Source organism: Boleophthalmus pectinirostris, unplaced genomic scaffold (genome assembly GCF_026225935.1).
Source record: "Boleophthalmus pectinirostris isolate CB_2022bp ecotype Guang Dong unplaced genomic scaffold, ASM2622593v1 HiC_scaffold_18, whole genome shotgun sequence".
NCBI lineage: Eukaryota > Metazoa > Chordata > Actinopteri > Gobiiformes > Gobiidae > Boleophthalmus > Boleophthalmus pectinirostris.
The window spans coordinates 37,885,902-37,907,905 of NW_026571133.1; the positions used below are offsets into that span (position 1 = coordinate 37,885,902).

General features: G+C 38.6%; 1 protein-coding gene across 1 annotated transcript in view; it reads left to right on the forward strand.

The window, feature by feature from the left end:
- cntfr (ciliary neurotrophic factor receptor) overlaps positions 1-22,004 on the forward strand; it is a 667,317-nt gene that overhangs the window by 571,249 nt on the left and 74,064 nt on the right. The window contains exons 6-7 of the mRNA XM_055154209.1: positions 2,982-3,148; positions 14,056-14,219. Of these exons, the coding sequence (XP_055010184.1) occupies positions 2,982-3,148; positions 14,056-14,219 (331 nt within the window). The remainder of the gene's footprint in view (positions 1-2,981; positions 3,149-14,055; positions 14,220-22,004) is intronic.

Below are 22,004 nucleotides of genomic sequence, written 5' to 3' on the forward strand. Positions count from 1 at the left end.
GGTCTACAGCGATTTAAAGAGTGAGTATACTTCTTTCCAACGTATGCACAATGCAGAAGTCACTATCCCTAGAAAAAGACTATAGATATTATGTTATAGATGAGTAATCATAACTTCATTGATTGATTTATTTCAGTCACAGGTATATTCTGACATTATTTCACAGACATATTTCACATATTTAACATACACAAACCGAAAAGTTGTAGCTGAAGCTTGAGTTTATTATGCCTTTACCCTTTATTGCTTTATCAGAGCGTCATCTTGACACCAGTTCATCTTCATAAATCAATCAATCAAATCAGTCACAGTACAACAAAGTACAACAGCACAAACTAGTCTCATAATTCATGTATCTGCCCAGAGTTAATCATTTAAACTTCTTTATAAAATGGAAGAGAGTGGTCTACAATTTTAGGTTTTCTGTACAGTTGCACCACAGTTCCACCACTTTAACAGATATTTAAAACTGCATAATGTTTGTTCTGATTTCTTTTTGAGAAACACGGCTGTTCCTCTGAGCTCATATCGACTATTTCAGATTTTAAACATATTCTGTAATGATTTTGACAAGAGATTGTTGTTTACTTTGAACATGATTTTGAAAGTGTAAAGGTCGACTAAATCGTAAAATTTCAGAGTTTGAAAGTTTATAAATAATGCATTGGTTGGTTCATTATAAGTTGATAATGTGGTATTAGTCTTATATGTATTGCTTCAAATCTCAACACAATAGGTTATGTAGGGTGTACCAGCGAGTTGTATCTAATAAAAAGATTTATCTAGGATACATCTATATTTGTATAGCATTGCGATTACTTTGGGTAATTTTTTTCTAATTTTATTAATGTGTGATTTCCAGTTTAAATTATGATATATAGTTCAAAACTCCAAAAGCTGTTTTCTCAATGTTCATTTTCTCTCACACATTGAGTAGCACATTCAGTTTTTTTGTTTGTTTGTTTGCTGTACCAGATTCAGTGTTGGGAAGGTTACTTTTAAAATGTATTCCCCTACAGATTACAGATTACATACCCCAAAATGTAGTTTGTAACGGAATCCATTAAATTACTTAAGGTGAGTAACGTAATCTGAATACTTTGGATTACTTGGTTTGCTGAAGAGAAGCAAAGACGAGGATATCGTAACATAAGATGTTTTGTCTACTAAAAGACAATAAAAAGCCCAGTTTTTACTTAACCAAATTAAAAATAGTATTGATAGAAGAGGAGGAGACACGGTCTACGCAGCATGGTTTAGTCCTGTTAAATCCTGTTTGAGACATGGTTTAGACCTGGTTTAGTCCTGGTTTTAGTACTGGTTTAGTCCTAGTTTAGACCTGGTTTAGACCTAGTTTAGACCTGGTTTTAGACCTGGTTTTAGACCTGGTTTTAGACCTGGTTTTAGACCTGGTTTTAGACCTGGTTTAGACCTGGTTTGGACCTGGTTTAGTGTCCGGCAATGAGTGGAATTACCGGGGGAAAAAAAAAAAGGGATATAGCCCAAAATGTGAAAACAGGACAATACCACTGTGTAATCCATTTATTTGAACAAAGTAACTGTAATCTAATTACCACTCACTCTTAATTTGTACTCAGATTATGTAACTCTGGTACATGTAATCTGTTACTCCCCAACACTGACCAGATTTTTCTGCCTTAATAACATGTAAAACAGAACTAATTTTAAGCAATTTGCAGTGGACTTAAGTCATTCCTCACATACTTTATCTATTACTCGCATTCTTATTACTCACCGCAAAGAGTTTATAAACTTCTCAGAACTGTCAGAGACCAGAGTGTGAGAGTTTTCCTGTCACCATAAAGTCAACAAAAATGGGTATGTTAACATCTTACCTGCGTTCCTTCCTAGTTCTAGGACAATAAAAATGCTTTATAATTATATGCAGACAACACACAAAGGTTTTATTTTGGTCCTTAGAGCTGCTTTTATAATACATATATATAAAAAATACAACTAGCGGGTAGAGTTACTAGTACTTTAAATGTACATTGTGTAACTTTTCTGGTGGAAGGTCCATCAAATACTTTTCTCCATGGAGATGTTATTGCTTTGTCTGGTATTAAACCTTTTTATTTTCAAGGAGACCAAACCAGAGCGAGTTACAGGTCAGATCTGTGGAGAGGCGACCCCGCTCACAGTCAGTACAGAGGTTTTTCTAGGTATTTTTGAGCAATAGAACCACCTGTAATCGTAAGGTAGAACTGTTTAATAATGTCATACTGTGGAACATTCCAGGCAGAGCAATGACATATCCATAAAAACAAGAAGGTGGCGGACCCCTAACCAAAAGGTGCACCAAAAACATTCTACGTGTTGATCTTTGCGTTGCCAGATCAGGAGACAAAAAAACTGTTATGTCCTTGAACTAGAATCTCAAGTTCGTCGCTCCAACCCTGCGTGTTTGTGAGACCAAATGAGCAAATGGACAAATGGACATTAAAGATATGAAGAGACAGAGCTGGCAGAACAGAACAAAAGCACTTTGTAGCATAAGTGGTACCGCTGCAACACTCTGGAGGTCAACTAAGACAAGCTACGGTCCACTATTAAAAGAGCTAATGGATAATAGTCCCACTGGTCCTGTCCCCCTTTTCCTTTCAAATTAGAAAAACTAAAACGTCAAGACAACATAATCATTTAAACTTGATCCAGGATTTGTAATTTCCATTGTTTAATTACAATATTTGGAAGCTATTTTTTAATTCACTCAGCTCCCAGTAAAGTTTCGAGGACAACATTTTTATGCTGTTCATAATTTTTCAAAGCCAGCTGGTGGCAAAGAAAAAAATCACTTGCAAAAACAGATCAATGCCATTTTAAATTAGTCTATGAAACACAATACAACTCCAGGTATGTTTTTGATGAGGTAACAACATCACAACATGCCTTAAAGCTCACGAGAGTTTATTTGACTTAATATACGATCTTTAATCTTTACTCTTCTTGTCCGTTTTCAGACACAACCAGCGCTCTCTGGAGGTGCAGACTGACCCCTTCCATAAGAACCGCTGTCACGTGCGTTTCCCTGAGGTCTTCTCCAGCTTCCGTTACCTGGTCAACGTCACCGCGGTCAACGCCCTGGGCAAGGCCGCCTCCACATACACGTTTGAGGAGTCCAGCATAGGTAAGAAGAATAAGTGCTGGTCATTGGAATGGTTAGAGATGGCGTGGGCACTTGCATTACTGAGGACCAAGGAAAGAGCCGGGAGGTGTTTAAAGGTCCAATGTGTAACTTATCTCTGTATGGTCTGCTACCTTTTTGTCTCTATTGACTTTTTACTTTCACTTTTATGGCAAAGGAGAAATTCAGTTTGTCAACTGGACAAAGTTTATTTGGTCAAATATGTTTTTCAGCTCATCCAAGTTGCTTCTTCAGTTTGATGAGCTGCGAAATGACCAAATAAACTTTGTCCAGTTGACAAATTGAATTTCTTCTTTGCCATGGATTCTACCCGGATGATGAGTCTCTTTGCTTAAATTAAGAATTATGGTGCAATATTAGATTAAAAATTAAAAATTAAAAAAAGACAGCGGGAACTACCTAGACCATGATCCTTTGCTCCATTTCAGGTAGACTATAGTAGATAATAGAAATAATAGTTCTAAGCACTTTTAAGACTTAGTTCTTTGGATTTAGTCTTGTCAAGGCATTTTAAGAGGAAAAAGTAGCATATTCACAGTTTTGCTAGCCTCCACAAAATATCACAATAAATATTGTACCGTGCGATGTATATCGTGGAAATATTGTGTGAGAGATTTGGATATTGTTACATCGTGAGTCTCCCCACCATATTGTGAGTTGCCCCATGACATCACAATAATATCATACTGTGAGGTTCATACCGTGACAATATCATATCGTGAGACTTGGATATCATTACACCCCTAATTAGTAGTATTTATATGACTGACTTTGAGGCGTTTTGCAAAACAGTACCTTGTTTTTACAATTACCTTATTCAGCATTACACAAAATTGACTTGGAGTTGTGAATGCACACATGTTTGAGCAACCTTCTTTAAAGTTCAAAATGCGCTGTTCCATCTTGTGATGTCATGAAGCTGTAGTTTTCCACTTAAGTGCTGCCTTTTAGAGATCATCAATTCCAGGGTTGATGAATTATTCTAATGAACGTGTGTGAACTCCAGGTATGTTTGTCATAAGGATAAACAACATTCATTATAATATGGATCAGAAAATAGCTTAATATGGGCCCTTTACTGATTATTGGTTTCGTGAACCTTGCAGTAATTTTCTGCTAATTACGTATAATTAAGTATAGATTCATGGAAATGTTTCAGTGTATGCAAACATATGCGTGTTTATAGATTACTGAAGAATGAACACATTTGCATCCACTGTAGAATTCATGGAGGATTTTTTTTTTCTTTTGGGCTGTGTTCCAGTTTATGGCATTAAACCTGATTCTTGTATTCAATTGTAGGCATTTTATTGCTCAAAAATACCTCGAAAATCATATTCATACTGTGAGCTGGCTCGCCTCTGCATAGATCTGACCTGTAACATGCCATACAGATAAAGCATGCTTCAGAAAAAGATACACAGTGCATCTTTAAAGAGGCATTATTACACTTCTGTGGGGCAATAAACAGTCATTTGTAAGATATTATTAACATTTTTTAATAAGTTTCGGTTTCATTTTGGCACCCTGAGTCTCTCATTCTCTTACTCCTCAGGCTAAGTCACTCCCCTTTCAGAGTACTATCATATTACAGTTGATGTGCATTTCGCTAATTATACTACTTCACATCACATCAGGTTTGTGAAGTTATAGTGTATTCTTTTGTGTCCTGCTTTTGTATTAAAAATGATCATGCGGGATTATGGGTAATGTAGGCTTTTAGTGCCCAAACAAGATCTTTAGATTACTCAAACATGCAGGGGTGACAAATAAATCCTCTTCAGGCTTGTTTTTGATGTGGGAACAATGTTATAACATCGTAGAAAGCTCCAAAAAGTCAAATTTTGCATAATATCCCCTCTTTAATGTTGGTGGTGGTGCTCGAACTCTGCTCACAAGCTGTTTATCGCAGCTGTTGTCTGTTTCAGATGAATGCATGAGTCATATTTTTGAAATACCTTTAACCAAGACAACAAACAACTCCAAAACAGGTCACCGTTTTGTAAGCTGACCTTTTATCTTTGTTGAAAATGGAAATTGAGAAATTCATCATTTGGCAAAGAGAAAGTTGTTTGCATATCAGCGAAAGTTAAAATGTCACCCGTCTAAAAAGTTTACCTGTCGTTTCAAATTGCGGATTGATTCTTCTGAGTACCCTTTACGTGTCACCAACCAAACTCATTTGAACTTAGATCAGGGACGAAACTAAAATCCTCTCCGCTCCCGCTTTCTGCAAACAAAGTGCAAAGTTCCACGCTGCTGAATGTCAGTCTTGAATTGCGTTAATGCATTCTCTTTACAATGCGCTTCACTTGACTCTTTATTCAGAACCTTTCCAAACAAACTTCTATAAAAGACAAATGGGATTCTCAGAAGCCAAATAAATGACATCGGACCGCCTCCAAAAGGGCACAGTCGTCCATTTGATGATAAACTCAGCCACCGGACGCCCAAGTTATTACCAAATGTATCATAAAGAACATATTTAATAGTAGCATAGCAGTACAGGCGCTGCATGGTTGCAAATCAATTCCCACTTTAAACACAAACTGCCTTTTCAGATGTCTTTTATGAACTTCTTTAAAAGGTCCATATTACGCTATTTTCTGATCTTCGTTTTAATGTTGTTTTCTCATCAAAAATAGACCTACAGTTTTGTTTTTGTTTCATTCACACGTCTAACACACAACCCCTGCGTTTTTATGGCTGAGTTCTTGCCTCAAACAGAAAACACTCTGTCCCATTTTGTGAGGTCGTGGTAAATCAGGAAGCGCTCAAGTGTGTTTTGAAACTCCATACACCGTCACTAGAATCATTTGGGTAATGTCAATCAAATGCATACCTGGAGCTGTATTTTGGTTCATTCACGCTTGTCGTCTCCCCATAGCGCTCAAAATGCTCTGTTTGCATTTTGCCTGGATTGTTGCATCACAGGTAAAAAAGATTATTGCGAGCCTTAAAGGGACAGTTCAGAATTTTGGACATAGGACCTCATTTCCTAGTGAGCCAGAGTGTTGGAGACGTGTGGAGACACTTTTTTAAATATTCCATCCAGTCCTTGTATTTGCAGAGGTTGTTGGTGCTAGGCTAGTGCATGTCAATGGCCATAGTTAGCCTGTCACTAAAAACAGTCTTACCCACTCCACAAAACACCCGAAGCAAATCTATTATTACACCAGATTATCGATATAAATGTCTGTGTTGATAGAATGATTTTAGAAGTAAAACCAGCCTTGCATTTGAAAGATTTACGTCTGAGCAGCAGCAGTTATTTGCACTTCCTGATAGAAAGCTTGGCAACAGTGGACTGATATATGAGAAAAAAGTCCCCCCAACATGCGACTATTCATGCGATGCAAGGTGTCTCCACATGTCTCCAACACTCTGGCTCACTAGGAAATGAGGTCCTATGTCCAAAATTCCGGATTGTCCCTTTAAGCCATGTAAGAATGCTGTTACTTCATCAAGAAAGTGCTCCACTGTGTTTTTAAACTCCATACATCTTCACTAGAATCATTTGGAATGATCTCTGAATTCGAATTGCCAATCTCTACCGAACTAAAGGTAAAGGTAGTAACTTGAAAACTACCACAGGGTTAGGGTTATCATTATCATTATCATCATTATATTTTTTTAGGGTCATCACAAGGTGGAACTGAGCATTTTGAGCTTTGGTGATATAGGTAATCCAATAATGCAGGGCCATACACCTTAACAAGAATCATTTGGATGAATCAACAAGGTTTTTCCAGGACATTTTTAATTATGTAATCACAACATCTACAAATACATGACCCCCTTTTTTCTGCTAAAGTTGCAGTCTAACTATACCCAAAGTCTACAGTGATGTAAATTATTTACACTCCAAAGCAAACAGTAATAATATTCATTTTAATTTACACTACCGGTCAAAAGTTTTAGAACACCACTCTTTTTCCATTTTTTTTTTTTTTTTATGTGTACTGTTTACTGTTGACCAAAACATATTCTAAACTTTTGACTCATGATAGTGTCCACCTTTGGCTGATATAACAACTGAACACACTCGTAGCATTCTTTGTACAATAGAAATCAAATATTCAGAAAGTTCTTCCCGAGTGTGTTGCAGAAGTTCCCAGAAATGTGTGGAACTTCTGTCCAGTTCATCCCAAATCAGCTCGATGGGGTTTAAGTCTGGACACTGTGCTGGACACTCCATGTTTTCAAGCTTCACCATCTTGTTCTTTTTTCCTGAGGTAGTTTTGGCAGAGCTCGGACTTGTGTTTTGTTCTTTTATCTTTTTCTGGCTGTTCAGTTTTTACCTTTGTACCATTTCAAGCTCTTCATTGGACTTGCACGACTTGAACTGCAATAAATAACTTGAAAAATTAGGGTGTTCTAAAACTTTTGACCAGTGGTGTATACAAACATTTGGTTGCCTTTCACCTTGAGATGTCATGGGTAATACAAGTGCTACACCATGTTTTTAAACTCCATACACCTTCACTAAATCATTGGGACCATTTTAGCCCTGGAATTGCCAAACTCTTCTGAGCTGAAAAAAAACTATCACAACATGACATCACATGGTGGAACTGAGCATGTTGAGTTTTGGCGATGTACGCAACCCAGTAACGCGGGATTACTCAAACACGTGTGAATGAAACAAAACACAACTCCGGTTATGTTTTTGATGCGGTAAGTACATTCTAACATGGCTTCAAGCTCTCAAAAGTAAATTCTTTGCAATATAGGGCCTTTAAACGGGTTGCATAATATGTGTAGTTTATGCTGAAACAGTTTTGCCGCAAAGAAGACCTTATAATAATGACGACCACGTGATAATTCAAAGCAGTGAAGGAGAAAGAAGCTCATTTTAAAGTAGCAAAGAGGAGAGAGTGCTCGGAAAGATAAGGGCTAGTTGTATTGCGGCTAGCCAGATAGCAAAATGCTGTGTGTATCCAAATCAGGCAGCGACATGCTCTGCCAAACCATGGACACAGCGCTCATGAAAATGCTAATGCTAGCCGGATTAGCGCCTTGGCTCAGGAAATGGCTTTTAACCATGGGTGATAGCAAAATAGTCCACTACTCCAGTCTGTACCTATTCATTTATTTATTTATTTTATGTAGTACTGAAATCTGCTTGTTTGTAATAAAGGTCCAACACTTGTATTACACAAAAATAAGTCATGTTCTAATGTTACCGTCTCAAAAACATACCTGGACTTGTGTTTTGTTTCATTCACACATGTTTGAGTAATCCCACATTACACTGTCTACATCTCCAAAGCTCAAAATGCTCTGTTCCACCTCATGATGTCATGAGGAGGTAGTTTTCAACAAGTACCTTTTACCTTTAGTTCAATAGAGACTGGCAATTCCAGGGCTGAAATTATACAAATGATTCAAGACAAGGTGTATGGAGTTTAAAAACACAATGGAGCATTTCCTGTATCACCATATGACATCACAAGGTGAATAAAGGTGGAGTGGTTTCTCCCTAAATACGCAGGATTTGTGTGTTAAACGTGTGTGAAAGAAACAAACCACAACTCCAGGTGTGTTTGTGATGAGAAAACAGCATTATAACATAAATCAGAAAATAGTGTTATATGGGCCCTTTAAAGGTACATTATGCAACTTTTTTGGATGGAGGGCGCTTGCAGCTGCTTTTCTCCACTGAGCTGTTGTTGCTTTGCCTGGAATGTTTCGCAATACGGCATTAAATGTGTCTGTCTTCATGGAGATTTTGTAGCAGTTGCAGACCTTCCATTAGAAAAGTTACATAATGCTCTTTTAAATCAGCTTTTTCTTTGTTTATTTGACTTTACTGATGTATTGAATTCATTTTAATACTACATCACACACACACGCAACTTTTTTTGTGTTTTCTGTTTGAGAGAAGAACTCAGCCTAAATATACAAGTCTTGTGTGAATGAAACAAAACACAACTCCAGGTAGTTTGCGATGAGGAAACAACATCAGAACACATATCAGAAAAAGGCTTTATATGGGCCCTTTAACATGGTACTGATTTGTCTGGAATATATATATAGTTTTAAAGTCAATTGAGAAAATATCTCAAAAAACATTCTGACTATGAGTGGGTTCTCCTCTCCACAAATCTGTCCTGTAAATTGGCCTTGTGACAAATTCAATATATATATGTATGTTTATTTCCTCTCTCCATCTTTTTCACCTGATTGCATTTTTTTATTTGACTATTATTATTATTGTCTCATGTTTTCATCAAACCAAGCTGTCATGCGTCTTGAGTTCAAATGCTCCTGCTGTTGCGGTGGGTTAAACGTTGTCTGTGCTTTGATCTGAATAGTTCTATTTTTCCACAGACTCCCTCTCAAAAGGCTTTTCAAACTCTTCAAAAGTTGTCATTCTTGGTAGAAGACATATTTCCAGCTGTTTTTAAAATCTCAGTCTTATTCAGATAATATCTTTATTTCGGGCAACAGTGAGTGTTTGTCCTCTGATCCGAAGGTTGGAGGTTTGAATCCCGCTCTCGGCAAAAACATCATCGGTAGAGCAGACAGATACACTGACCACAGGTTGGTGGTGCAATTCCATCTTCTTGGGCAAGACACTTAACCCACCCGTACCTTAATAACTGCATAGACGGGTGTATGAATGTGTTTGTGAATGGGTGACCAGTTCCTAGATGTAAAACTGCTTGGAGTAGCTAGGCTAGTGCCATCTAGTGCCTCCGCTCAATTTCATTTCTCTCCAGCAACTAGGTCAGGAATCGAAATAAACTAGATGGTTTGCAACAACCCCGGAAGTACGAGTCCGGAAACCAGCCAATCAGCGAAGAGCCATACATTCTGTGTTGGCAACGATTTCCGAGATTGAGGATTTAAATCCAGAACAAAGAGAATGTTTGGTGAATTTTATCAAGGGGAGAGACTTTATTGCCCTTCTTCCAATGGGATTTGGGAAAAGCTTAATATTATGTTAGCCCCATTAGCGGCGCATTACGTACATCATGACCAAATAGCAGCGAATGGTTAAATAAAAAGTACCCCCCTACTGTTGAGCGAACAAATTCTAATGCTGCAAGGACAGATGGTTTCCACGAAGTGAAAGTGGCTGATGAATCAGGCTATACTTTGAGTGCCTTGAAGGTGAAAAAGTGCTATATAAAAATGCAACCATCAACATTTACCATTATGTAGGGCACATTAAGCAGGGCACAAATACTCCAAAGTAAAAAGTCTTAATGTGCATCATATTATTGTTAATACTAAACATATTGGTATTGGTAATGGATCACAACAGTCCAAGTATAATTTGCTTTTAACAAAAAGCCCTGGTTTACACCATCATTAAAGATGAAGTCAACAATATCAACTTTTTGTAACTTTCTACCATGTCATAATGTTTTTCCCTCATCATTGTTCAAAATGCCTGAAGTGGTTTAGATATGGTATAGAGATGTCTGAGTACCTGCAATCTCACACTATTGAATGTTTCCTTAGCGGTACGAGCCCATGCCTCTTATACAAGGTTCTGCCCACAGGCCTATGTAATCCGGAAGCCTCTGTAGCACAGTAGCATAAAAAATAATAAATAATACAACTAATGCCAACTCATATTGGATCAAGCTTTTCCGTAACTTAACATTGAAACCCTTACAGCCTAAAGGACACTGCGCTCACAAACTCCTAATAAGATCTTTAGACATTTTCAGTTTGTCTGTTTCTTCCCTTCTACCCCTGTCGTCTTCTTTCTCATTGTTAAAAGCTGCTCTCATGCCACGTTCAGGGACAACCAGGCAGATCGTAAATAAATAAAACAATTTCATGCTTCTTAGGCGAATGCCGAGTGGGAGTACGATACGCAACTGTCCTTGTTCAACCGAGCAAAAATGAGATGAGATCAGATTGTGAGTGTGCCTGTGCTGTTAAATGTGGATGGGTCTTTTTGAGCTAAGTACACAAAAATAATGCTAGCACAGGGAAGTATACAGTAAAACAGAAGAGTAAAGGTTAAATAAAGATACAGTAATAAAACGATTTTCTGACAATGGCTAGAACAGACATGTCAAACTCAGGCCCGGAGGCCAAATTTGGCCCACGATATAATTATATTTGGCCCTCAAGCTCATATCAAATATGTATTAGAGCTTGCCTGCCGTCTACAGATAGACTATAGAGACATAATTTACTTTTTGGTATTATTTTATATTTTGCTTGTTCTGGATTCAATGTTTAAGCAAAACTATTATTAAATATTTATTTTAATAAGAAAAGGTTTAACATTACATGTTTTACAAAACATGCAGATGTTGTTGAAATTTTACAATAAATATTTAGTTTAGCCCACAACTTAATCTCAGCTTTTAATTTTGGCCCTCTGTGAATTTGAGTTTGACACCCCTGGGCTAGATGAAACAAAACCAAACTTCAGTGGTTAAAAGTACTACGACTATTCAGAATGGAAAGCTTTATTTTTATCGTAAAGAAGATGTAGGTGAATTCTTTATCTCTCTGTGTAAGAGAATTAATTTTAAAGATCTATATTATCTTAAGATAGAATTTTAAAAGCTACCATCCCTTTGAAAACAAATGAAAAAATGTATTTCTTTAAAACTTAATAGGTGAAAGCGGGCTGCCTTTTCTGATGACTACTTTCTTTGAATTCTACAATAAACTAAAAGCATGATCATATTACTCACAAAAATAGTAGTTTAAAAATGAAATGAAAATACTGAGGTAAATGTTTAATAAAAACACCATGACAGGTTTTGATTTAGATTTTCGTCAACACTTTTACATTACTTTGAAACTTCTAGTAGTAGCTTGGTGTATGTGTACTAAAACTAAACTATTCATGTATTTATAACGTATTAAATCTAACTCAACTCTACTTGTTTCTCTCCCTTTTCTCATTCATGATTTTACTAATAATGTCAGTAATCCTAATGCCAATATCACTGCTAGGACCTGCACTAAAGTAGCTTTGTATTCATCTCCCTCACTCTCTCCATAGATTTCCCTTATATTTTCTCTTCATTCCTTCAACAACTGTACAATAACATCCCTCTATCTTTGCTATCTTTTTTCATTATACCCTCCATACATAATTATTTCTTCTGTATTGTCCATCTATATCAACGTCTTTTATCATTGTGTTTATATAGATTCAAGCCATGCCTTATCAGCAGGCCCCATCCGAAGATTCATGTTGCGATCGTGCCTATCAGTTTTCCATTGTAATGTAATGCGCATATCTTGGTGAAAGGGAGATCCGTGCAGCTAAAGTGGTGCTGCGTTCCCCAGGGGTAGTGATCTAACAAAGAGGAGGTCATTCAATATCTCCACCATCCACCGGGGCCCACAATAGGAGTCCATGATCGGTATCCATGATCACTAGATGAGCATGTGTCTCTCGGAGAGAACGCCAATTGGATTTTTCTGTATTTATTTATTTATTTTCCAGATTTCGATTTCAGCCTTGTTCTTTGGACGTTGAGTTGATACAATTGCAAATGAGCTATGATTCATTGAAAGCGAGATTTCTTTCATCTCAAATCTGTACTTTTTCAAAATTTATTATTATTGTCTTTTTTAACTTTATTTAACCAAGAGGTCACATTGAGGTTCAGAATCTCATTTTCAATAAAAACCTGGCCAAGGCAGCAGCAATGCAATCAATAAAAAACAGTAAAATCAAAATAAAACATAAAACCATTTGTATCTCACAAGGAAAACATACACACGTCTCAGTCACTATGCTTTTTAGAATGTTCTTAAACTTTTTTTTTTTTTAATATAGCAGTTTTCACAGACATATGTCATAAAGATGCTTTACAGAGCATTACTGAGTCACTCCAGACCTGGTGATGGTGAGCTACTATTGTAGTCACAGCTGCAGTAGACACATACATAGACACAATCTAGTAGTGGTATGTGAAAATAAAACATGGGCAGGTCGGCCCATGTTGTATTTGACAGGTGGTTCAAATAGTTTAGACATCTTTACTATTAATTTTTTGTTATGCAAAATCCTAATTCAGTTTATAAAAATATAAAAGGATATACATTTTTTGTAGCCAGATTCATCAGCTGGTTTAACTTCGTAGAAACTGTCTGACCTCGCAGTGTTTGAATTTTTTTGCTCGACTGTAGGTGATAACTTTTTTATTTAAACAATCGCTGCTATTTGGTAGTCATGTATGTAATGCACCGCTAACGGGGCTAACTGGTATATTAAGGTTTTTCCAAATCCCATAGGAAGAAGGGGAATAACGTCTTTCCCCTTGAAAAAATTCACCAAACATTCTCTTTGTTCCAGCTTTAAATCCTTGATCTCAGGAATCGTTGCCAACACAGAATGTATGGTGCCCCAACTTGCACTTCCAGGGGTTTTGCAAACCGTCTAGTGCATTTTGATTCCTGACTTAGTCGCTGGAGAGAAATGAAATTGAGCGGAGGCACTAGGTGGCACCAGCCGGGCTACATTTTTTGTGCCAACAGACAATGAATATGAATGACTGAAATCATCTTAAAACATACTGGTGGAAGGTCCGGGAATATTGTCAGGAAAGTTCCACAGTATTATGGCATTAAACATATCTGTTGAGTATTTATTCTGTTAAGTAAATTTTTTGGTGTAAAAACACTTTGAAAACCGTGTTCTTACTGTGAGCAGGATCCCCACATATAACCTGTCTATAACTTAGTCACGTTGCTTCATCTGCTTGTTTCCATGAAGATTATATAGTCAAATGCCATGCTGTGGAACATTCTTGAATAAAACACTCACATCTCCATGGAGACAAGCGTGTAGCAGACCCTCCTCCAGAAAAGTTACATATCACCATCATTGTGTATTGACGCTTTTACCAATATATTTCCCTAAAATGATTATCTGTCTTTGTTTGTTTCCACAGTGAAGCCCGACCCCCCTGAGCGCGTGGTGGCTACCCCAGTGAGGAACAACCCTCGCAGGCTGGAGGTGTCCTGGAATAGCCCCTCCACATGGCCTGACATCAACGGCTTCCCCCTGAAGTACTTCCTCCGCTACAGGCCCCTGATCCGGGAGCAGTGGCAGCATGTGAGTCCCTCTGCTGGCTTGTATGGCTGTGCTGGCTGTGATTTGGTGTTTGGTGTTTTATGTGGATTTGTGATGGCTTCGTTCCTGGAATACTGTTTTCAAAAATGTATAATGAAAGGATAATGAACCCTGTCGTTTGTATGGTCCAGGACATACAAACGACAGGTTTAAGGAGTTGTTACTATCGCAGGGTTACCACATATTATGTCATCATTATGCACACATTAAAGACTTTTTAAAAATGTATTTAAACAACACATTTTCAGGAACCTGTGATTAATATGACTAGCTTGTGACTGTAATTTTATGTGTGAGAGACAGCACAGGTCACCTCACCTGTTGTCATCCCGATTGAGCCAGCATAAGCCGACGTACCAGAATTTTCCTAAAACTCTGGCATACAGTGAACTATGGATGATTTCTTTTTTTTTTTTTGGACATATACATAGCGTATTCATAATGAGTTGGATGTATACATAATGTATTTGTAACTTACATAGAATGTTTTGATAGAACTTATACAAACTAATGCTTAGCGTGTTGCCAGTGTCCACAACTTATACCCAACGACAGTCTAACTCAGGGGTTCTCAATACGTCGATCGCGATCTACCAGTCGATCGCCAAGGTCGTGTGGGTAGATCGCCGTGTCTCGTCTCGGACTCGTGTTTGGACTCGGTCTTGTCTCTCACTCGAGGTCTGACACTCAACAATTGCAATCATATTTCATTACGGCCGCTGCTGTTGGCAATAAACTTGTAGCGGGTGCAGGAGCGTGTGGGGCGTCTCAGTGCAGCCTGTGCGCTCATTTGAAACCCGCAGAGACTCTACGGCACATCACAAACACACACGCTCCCTATGCACGGCTCGTCTGCGACAGCGTGTGCCCTCGTGTACCAGCGTGCATCACAGGGCAGTTAAACTTCCTAAACATCCTACCTGTCCATCTACCTCACGTCAGCACGCCGCCCCTCGCCTTTTCACGCTCTCGCTCCTTCCTGCGTACAGCGAACACAAGCCCCTTCCACAGTGCGCTGATTAGAAGAGCTAGATGAAACATGAAGCAAAAACGAGTCTAAATTTGTGTTACAGTGTTGGCAGAAAGCAGGTCTACAGCATAGAGCAGACCGACCAGGTGACAGCCGCGCCTGGTTCACTGTGTGGAATGTTAGCGACAACATGTCTGATTACGACACCGACAATAAAGATTTTGCCTTTACCACAAAGCCAAGGGGAGATCTTTGTGAACCCGAATATACTGATGCCGAAATTCACCAGATGGAGTTAGAACGAGGCAGAGAGAGAAGAGAGACAAGTTGAAGATGGAGCCGTGAGAGACCGAGTGAGCGACAATCACCATCACGTCATTTATAAACTAATATACAGCGAACATAGAGCCTACACTGTGACTGAAGCACGGACTACTAACAGAAACATGGAATCATCCACACGTCCACGTAACTGCTGCCAATAGTGTACACGACATTTACAAAAGTAATAACAGTCGACTTATAACGTTACGTTTTGTAGAAGCTTCACTGGTGATATGACACTGAGTGATTTACTGCACACAGAGTTACAGCTGATTCTTGAGCCTGTCCTCTTGTAAACACAGCGGCACTTCTTCGTTCTTACCTGGTTTGGTTTCCACGTTGAAGCCAAAGGCAAGAAGCCAAAGTTTCCTCAGTGCAAAGTCCGTGACAATAAAACGGTGAAATGTGTGTGGAGATTCAGCAAGATTTTTGTTGTTACAGCCTGGATAATCAAGAGTTTGCACCATTTTTTAGATATATTCTTATGTATCTTTTACAAGCTTATATACTTATCGCTCTAGCTCTCATGTTAGCTCTCTCGCGTCGTGGCGGTCTGCGCATGTAAACACTGCCGAACAACTCAAGAAAGTGATGGATCCGTGCGCGGCTGTCACCTGGCGGCTGCGCGCAGTGATACGAACGGAAAGAAAATAGTGCCAAGCGATAATGAGGTCTTGTGATGCAAATGTGTCACTCTTTTGAACACAGATTGTTTTGAGAAGAAAAACGCTTTATTATACAGTCCCCAGCCAACTTGCCGGACTACTTTCGTCAGCACCAAAAACGGCCAGTACCTCGGTTCACCGGACGCTGTCGGGGGTAAGTCAGTGTTGATACACGACACTGCTCACGGGGATGACATACAGATTTATGTCAAAAATCCCGAACTATCCTTTTAACGTGAGTAACAGAACTTCAGACAGAGCAGAGCCGACAGTTCGCACGACACCCTCAGCAAACATTGTCAGCATCAGCAGCAAAGTACCAGTCGAGATGAGGATATTGACATCGCAGAAATTTCAGTTAGCCTCTTATTAAACCATTGAAGATTTTAAGACGCTAAATATTAAAATACAGAAAGCAGTCCCCCTGTTCTGTCACTACGAAAATACGAATAAAAAAAATACAATAAAACTTACCAAGATGATGAAAACAATCCATCACACCCAAAAGTTGAGCTTGTCTTTTATGGAGGCAGTTCTATCTCTAATATCAGCATAATATGAAACTCCAACTGATTTACACAGTCGATTAAAACGCTACGCAATTTTAAATCATTATATTCATTAACTTTTACGACGCGCGTCAACCCTCTCTTTTACCTTTCTGTTACTAATAATCTCACATGTGGCGTAATTAATCTCGGGCTTGTCCCATTTATATGAAATGTGGAGTTTTTGGGAGGAGAGGGGCAGTACGAGTGTTTCAGTGTGTAGTAGTAGTAATAGTAGTAGTAGTAGTAGTAGTAGTAGTAGTAGTAGTAGTAGTAGTAGTCGTGCGAAAGATAGAGAGAAGAAGGGAAGTAGGACGAGAGAGTTGGTATAGAAGCGTATGGGGATAGAGAGAGCGGGTGAAAGAAGGGAGAGAGAATAAAGAGATAGAGAAAGAAGGAGGGATGCAGAGGGAGAGATACAAAGTGGGAGGGATATTGAATAAGGACAGAGAAAGAAGAATGGAGAGAGAGAGAGAGGAGGAGAGGATGGAGCTAAAGAAAGACAGATAAAGAGGGAGGGACGGACGGAGGAGGGGTGAATGGAGAAAAAAGAAGAAGAGAGAGGGAGAAAGAGAAATAGAAAGAGGGAGGGCTAGAGAATAAAGAGGTGGAGAGATAGAAAGAAAGGAAAGAAAGCTAAAGGGGAACATAGAGAGATAAAGAGTAAAAAAGAAGAAGAGAAAGGGAGAAGGAGGGATAGAGAAAAAGGAAGAGGTGAAGAAACATAGAAGGATGGAGGGAGGGAGAGAGAGAGAAAGAAAAGAAGGGAAAGAGGGAGAACGAGAGACAGAAAGAGGGAGGAGGACTAGAGAATAAAGATGTGGAGAGATAGAAGGAAAGAGAGAAAGAATAGAAAGCTAAAAGGGAACAAAGAGAGGCAAAGAAAAGAGGGAGGAATAGAGAAAAGGGAAGATGTGAGGAAAGATCGAAGGGTGGAGAGAGGGAGAGAGAGAGAAAAAGAAGAGAAAAGAGGGAGAAGGAGAGACAGGAAGAGGGAGGGCTAGAGAATAAAGATGTGGAGAGATAGAAGGAAAGAAAGAAAAGAAAGAAAGCTGATGGGGAACAAAGGGAGCAAAGAGGAGAAAAGAAGAGAGCGGGAGAAGGAGGGATAGAGAAAAAGGAAGAGGTGAAGAACGATAGAAGGAGGGAGAAGTGGAGAGATAGTTAGAGAAAAAAGAAGGGGAAGAGGGAGAAGGAGAGATAGAAAGAGGGAGGGCTAGAGAATAATGATGTGGAGAGATAGAAGAAAGAAAGAAAGAAAGAAAGAAAGAAAGAAAGAAAGAAAGAAAGAAAGAAAGAAAGAAAAGAATGCTAAAGGGGAACAAAGAGAGGCAAAGAGTTGAAAAGAAGAAGAGAAAGGGAGAAGGAGGGATAGAGCAAAAGGAAGAGGTGAAGAAAGATAGATGGATGGAGAGACAGAGGAAGAGAGGGAGAGAGAGAAAAGAAGGAGAAAGAGGGAGAAGAAGAGACAGAAAGAGGAGGGCTAGAGAATAAAGATGTGGAGAGATAGAAGAAAAGAAAGAAAGAAAGAAAAGAAAGAACGCTAAAGTGGAACAAAGAGGGGCAAAGAAAGCAAGAGGGAGAGATAACGAAAAAGAAAGAGGTGACGAAAGATAGAAGGATGGAGGGAGGGAGGGAGAGAGAGGGGGGGAGAAGAAGAGACAGAAAGAGGGAGGACTAGAGAATAAAGATGTGGAGAGATAGAAGGAAAGAGAGAAAGAAAAGCTAAAGGGGAACAAAGAGAGGCAAATAAATAAAGAGGGAGGGGCAGAGAAAAAGAATGAGGTGAAGAAAGATAGAAGAAGGGAGGGAAAAAGAAGAGGAAAGAAGGAGAAGGACAGATAGAAAGAGGGAGGGCTAGAGAATAAAGAAGAAAGAAAAGAAAGAAAGGTAAAGCGGAACAAAGAGGCAAAGTGTAGAAAAGAAGAAGAGAGAGGGAGAAGGAGGGATAGAGAAAAAGGAAGAGGTGAGGAAAGATAGAAGGAGGGAAGGAGAGAGAGATGGAGAGAGAAAAGAAGGGAAAAGAGGGATAAGGAGAGACAGAAAGAGGGATGACTAGAGAATAAAGATAAAGATAGAGAAATGAGCAAAGTGGGAAAAGAAATGGGTAAATCATTGAGAGGAGAGAGGAAAACGGGGACAGATGGAGAGAGCAGGAGATGGGGATCTGAAAGAAAGAGAGGGAGAGAGAAAGAAAGAGGGGAGAGAGGGGGGTTCCTGAGATGAAAGAGTGAGAGAGAGAGAGGAAGGGAGAGTGTAAGATTTCCAGTGTTATTATCATGGAAGTCATTGCTGCGCTGAGGTGTTACAGACGAGGATAATCGTATTTTCTTTCGCTCTTTTTCTCTCGGTGTCTGGCTCTGTGCATGTCGTTTTCATCCCAGTTCTTTGGCTGTAAGGTTCACACGTCTGCCTTCTGCCGAGCTCCGTAACACCGGCTAAACTAAACCTTACATTTGGGATTATAAAAAAGATGAGAGCCTAATCTCCAGACCTGTCACTGTGTTAGATACAGATTATGGTGGTTTGATTAGGTTAAATGGTGTTATCCACATTTACTCAGACTCAGAGTTGGGTAAAGTAGCCAAAAATTTGTCTCAAGTAAGAGTAATACTTCAAAATAATATCACTCTCTCGTATATTGTCAACATTTGTCACTTGTACTTACTCACAGTGACTAAAAAATAACTAAAACTTTTCCGTAAGTAAGAGTAAAATTAAAATAATACTCAAGCAGGAGTAAAATTATGCTGGTAGGAAAGTAGTCTAAAAAGTACAATGTCTTTAAAAAGTTTTTCAAGTAAATGTAAGTGAGTATTGCCTCCAAATTTTTATTCAGATTTTAAGAACATGTTGGACTCTCGTGCAACAGAAAAACATTCCACATAACAAATAACATTAGTCTATAAAAATCTTGCTCTCAGAATAAATAATACAACCGCTGCATTACTGGGATCTTGTGCACTGAACAGCAAAAACAAAAACATTGCCCTTCTAAGATAATTCTTTAGCAGATAATAGCGATGTAGAAGTGTGTAGCAGATTTCTCTTTGCTTGTTGGTGATGAGATATTTGTGAGGTCATGTCGGTACATTTTTCCATGGAATATTGTCAGTAGAGTCCGTCTGCTAACAGAGCTCGAGTAGGGCTCTGTTTGGGAGGTGCACTTGTGGTGATAGTCGCTCTTTTTCCACCGCGACTCATTATAAGACAAGTTTAACTGAAGATGAAGCCGAGTAAGTTCCTTTTGAAGTTTTTCAAAGTTTGGTGCGCAGCGTCTTCACTCACGTCTGCTCAAGCCGCCATCTTCGGGTGCTGGCCCTGTCCTGCCGCTTCCCCAGTTTAGGCTCCTGGCTCCACTAATGACATCACTCTGTTACAGCCAATGAAACAGCGGCAGGAGAAACCCTGTCGTCATATCACTGAATACATCTCAGAACATCTAATAAACAAAATGTGAACTAAAACGTATTAGATTAATACTACTGAGTTTGGAAAAATATCTGAATGAATTTATATTTTTGTTTATTAAAATGAAATGACAAATATTGGTAGGGACTATTTTGTCTTCCCCAAATATTGGTTGTGACATGTCCCCACCTTCAACCTATGCCCTTGGTGGTGATGATGGATCGTGAGAGTCTGTGTGCAGAGCAGTAGCTGGTTTGATCCTCACTTAAAGAGACAGTATGTAACTTTCTGGAGGTGGCAAATCACCTGTATGATTCCACTGAAATCGAAAGTTAAAACCGTACAAAATCTGTGATATGCGTAGGATTTAAGATAAGATAAGATATGCCTTTATTAGTCCCACAGTGGGGAAATTCCAGTGTTGCAACATGCAATTCCAAAACAGGAAAAGGTAACATACAATAAAACAGATAATAAATAATGGCTTAAAAATAATTTTAAAATAGACTTAAAAATAATTTGGCAGTGTTGCGTAGAAAAATGAAAACAGAAAATCGACCTATTGGGCAACGTAGTTTTTTTAACGCTGGATTTGTTTCTTTTATTAAGTTGTTTTAGATGAATATTGCAATTTTAAATGTCCAAATTCTAACATTATGATCCACTGGTGTCATAGATTATAACTACACAGCAGATTCAAGCCCAACATGTCTTCTTTAATAGAAAACTAAACTGAAATCCAGGCATGGCCCACGTTAAATGATTCTAACAACTATATATATCTCCAGACTCTATTTGTTTACTTATCGGAAGCAATTGAAAGAACCCCAGGCATCTTTCCACTTTGTAGTTAATGATGGGTATTGAGTTTAATGGTTCTATACATCTTCTGTTTTGAAAAAGAAATACGTCGCTCTTAATAACATTTGTTGTACACTCCATTTCTTCCCATATGGATCTATTATTGTTGGTAATGAGATGGCGTGAAATTCAAGTCCTAATACATACAAATGAATATCTGAACACTTTACTCATCAGATAAATGAACCAGCCTGAGTTGAATGATTTTAATTACATAAAACATAACATAATCAAGGACTGGAGTTGGCCCAACGTGGTGCCAACAAATTGCATTCCTCTGCACACACTCACAGAATAGCGTGGCGCCTCTTAAGCATTTTTTTACTCAGAACATTTCTAAATAGAGACAAAAACAGAAGTGGATTGTAATCATTTTTTATATATAATTATAATAACAAAAATGCTTGACTTTGATCTTTAATTTTCTACTTTCTTCATTCACTAGAACACATATAAAAATGTTATTTTAGTTCCCAGACCAGACAGTTTCTTCTACTTTCTGTTCAAATCCATAAGGGGATAGAACTGGACCCTTGAAACTTTGCAGCGGCATCATGCTGGGGGTGTTCTGCGTGTATGTGCGTTGGCGGAATGTTCACCAGTTACCATGGTGATGCGATGATTTGCAAACTTTGACAAATAAGTTTGAAAAAGTTCTGAAAATGCAAGAAAAAATACAAAATAGGTGGTTATAGAGGAAGTGCTACACTAGGTTTGGGCGGTATCCAAATTTTGATACCGTTAAACCTTCTCAGGATTTTACCGGGGTCGACAGTATTACCCTATTACTAGTGATGGGTGAATGGAGCCTCGTGAAGCATAAAGAGTAACATAAATAACATGCTGTAAATAAGAAAATAGGTGTTACCTTGTTAGGTGGAATTAGATCAAAGTGATCCCAAACCATGGATCGCCTTTTTCCACTTGTAGATGCCATCGAAAATGAAACAAATGCTAAAAGAGGCCAAAAGTCGCCAAAATCACCACT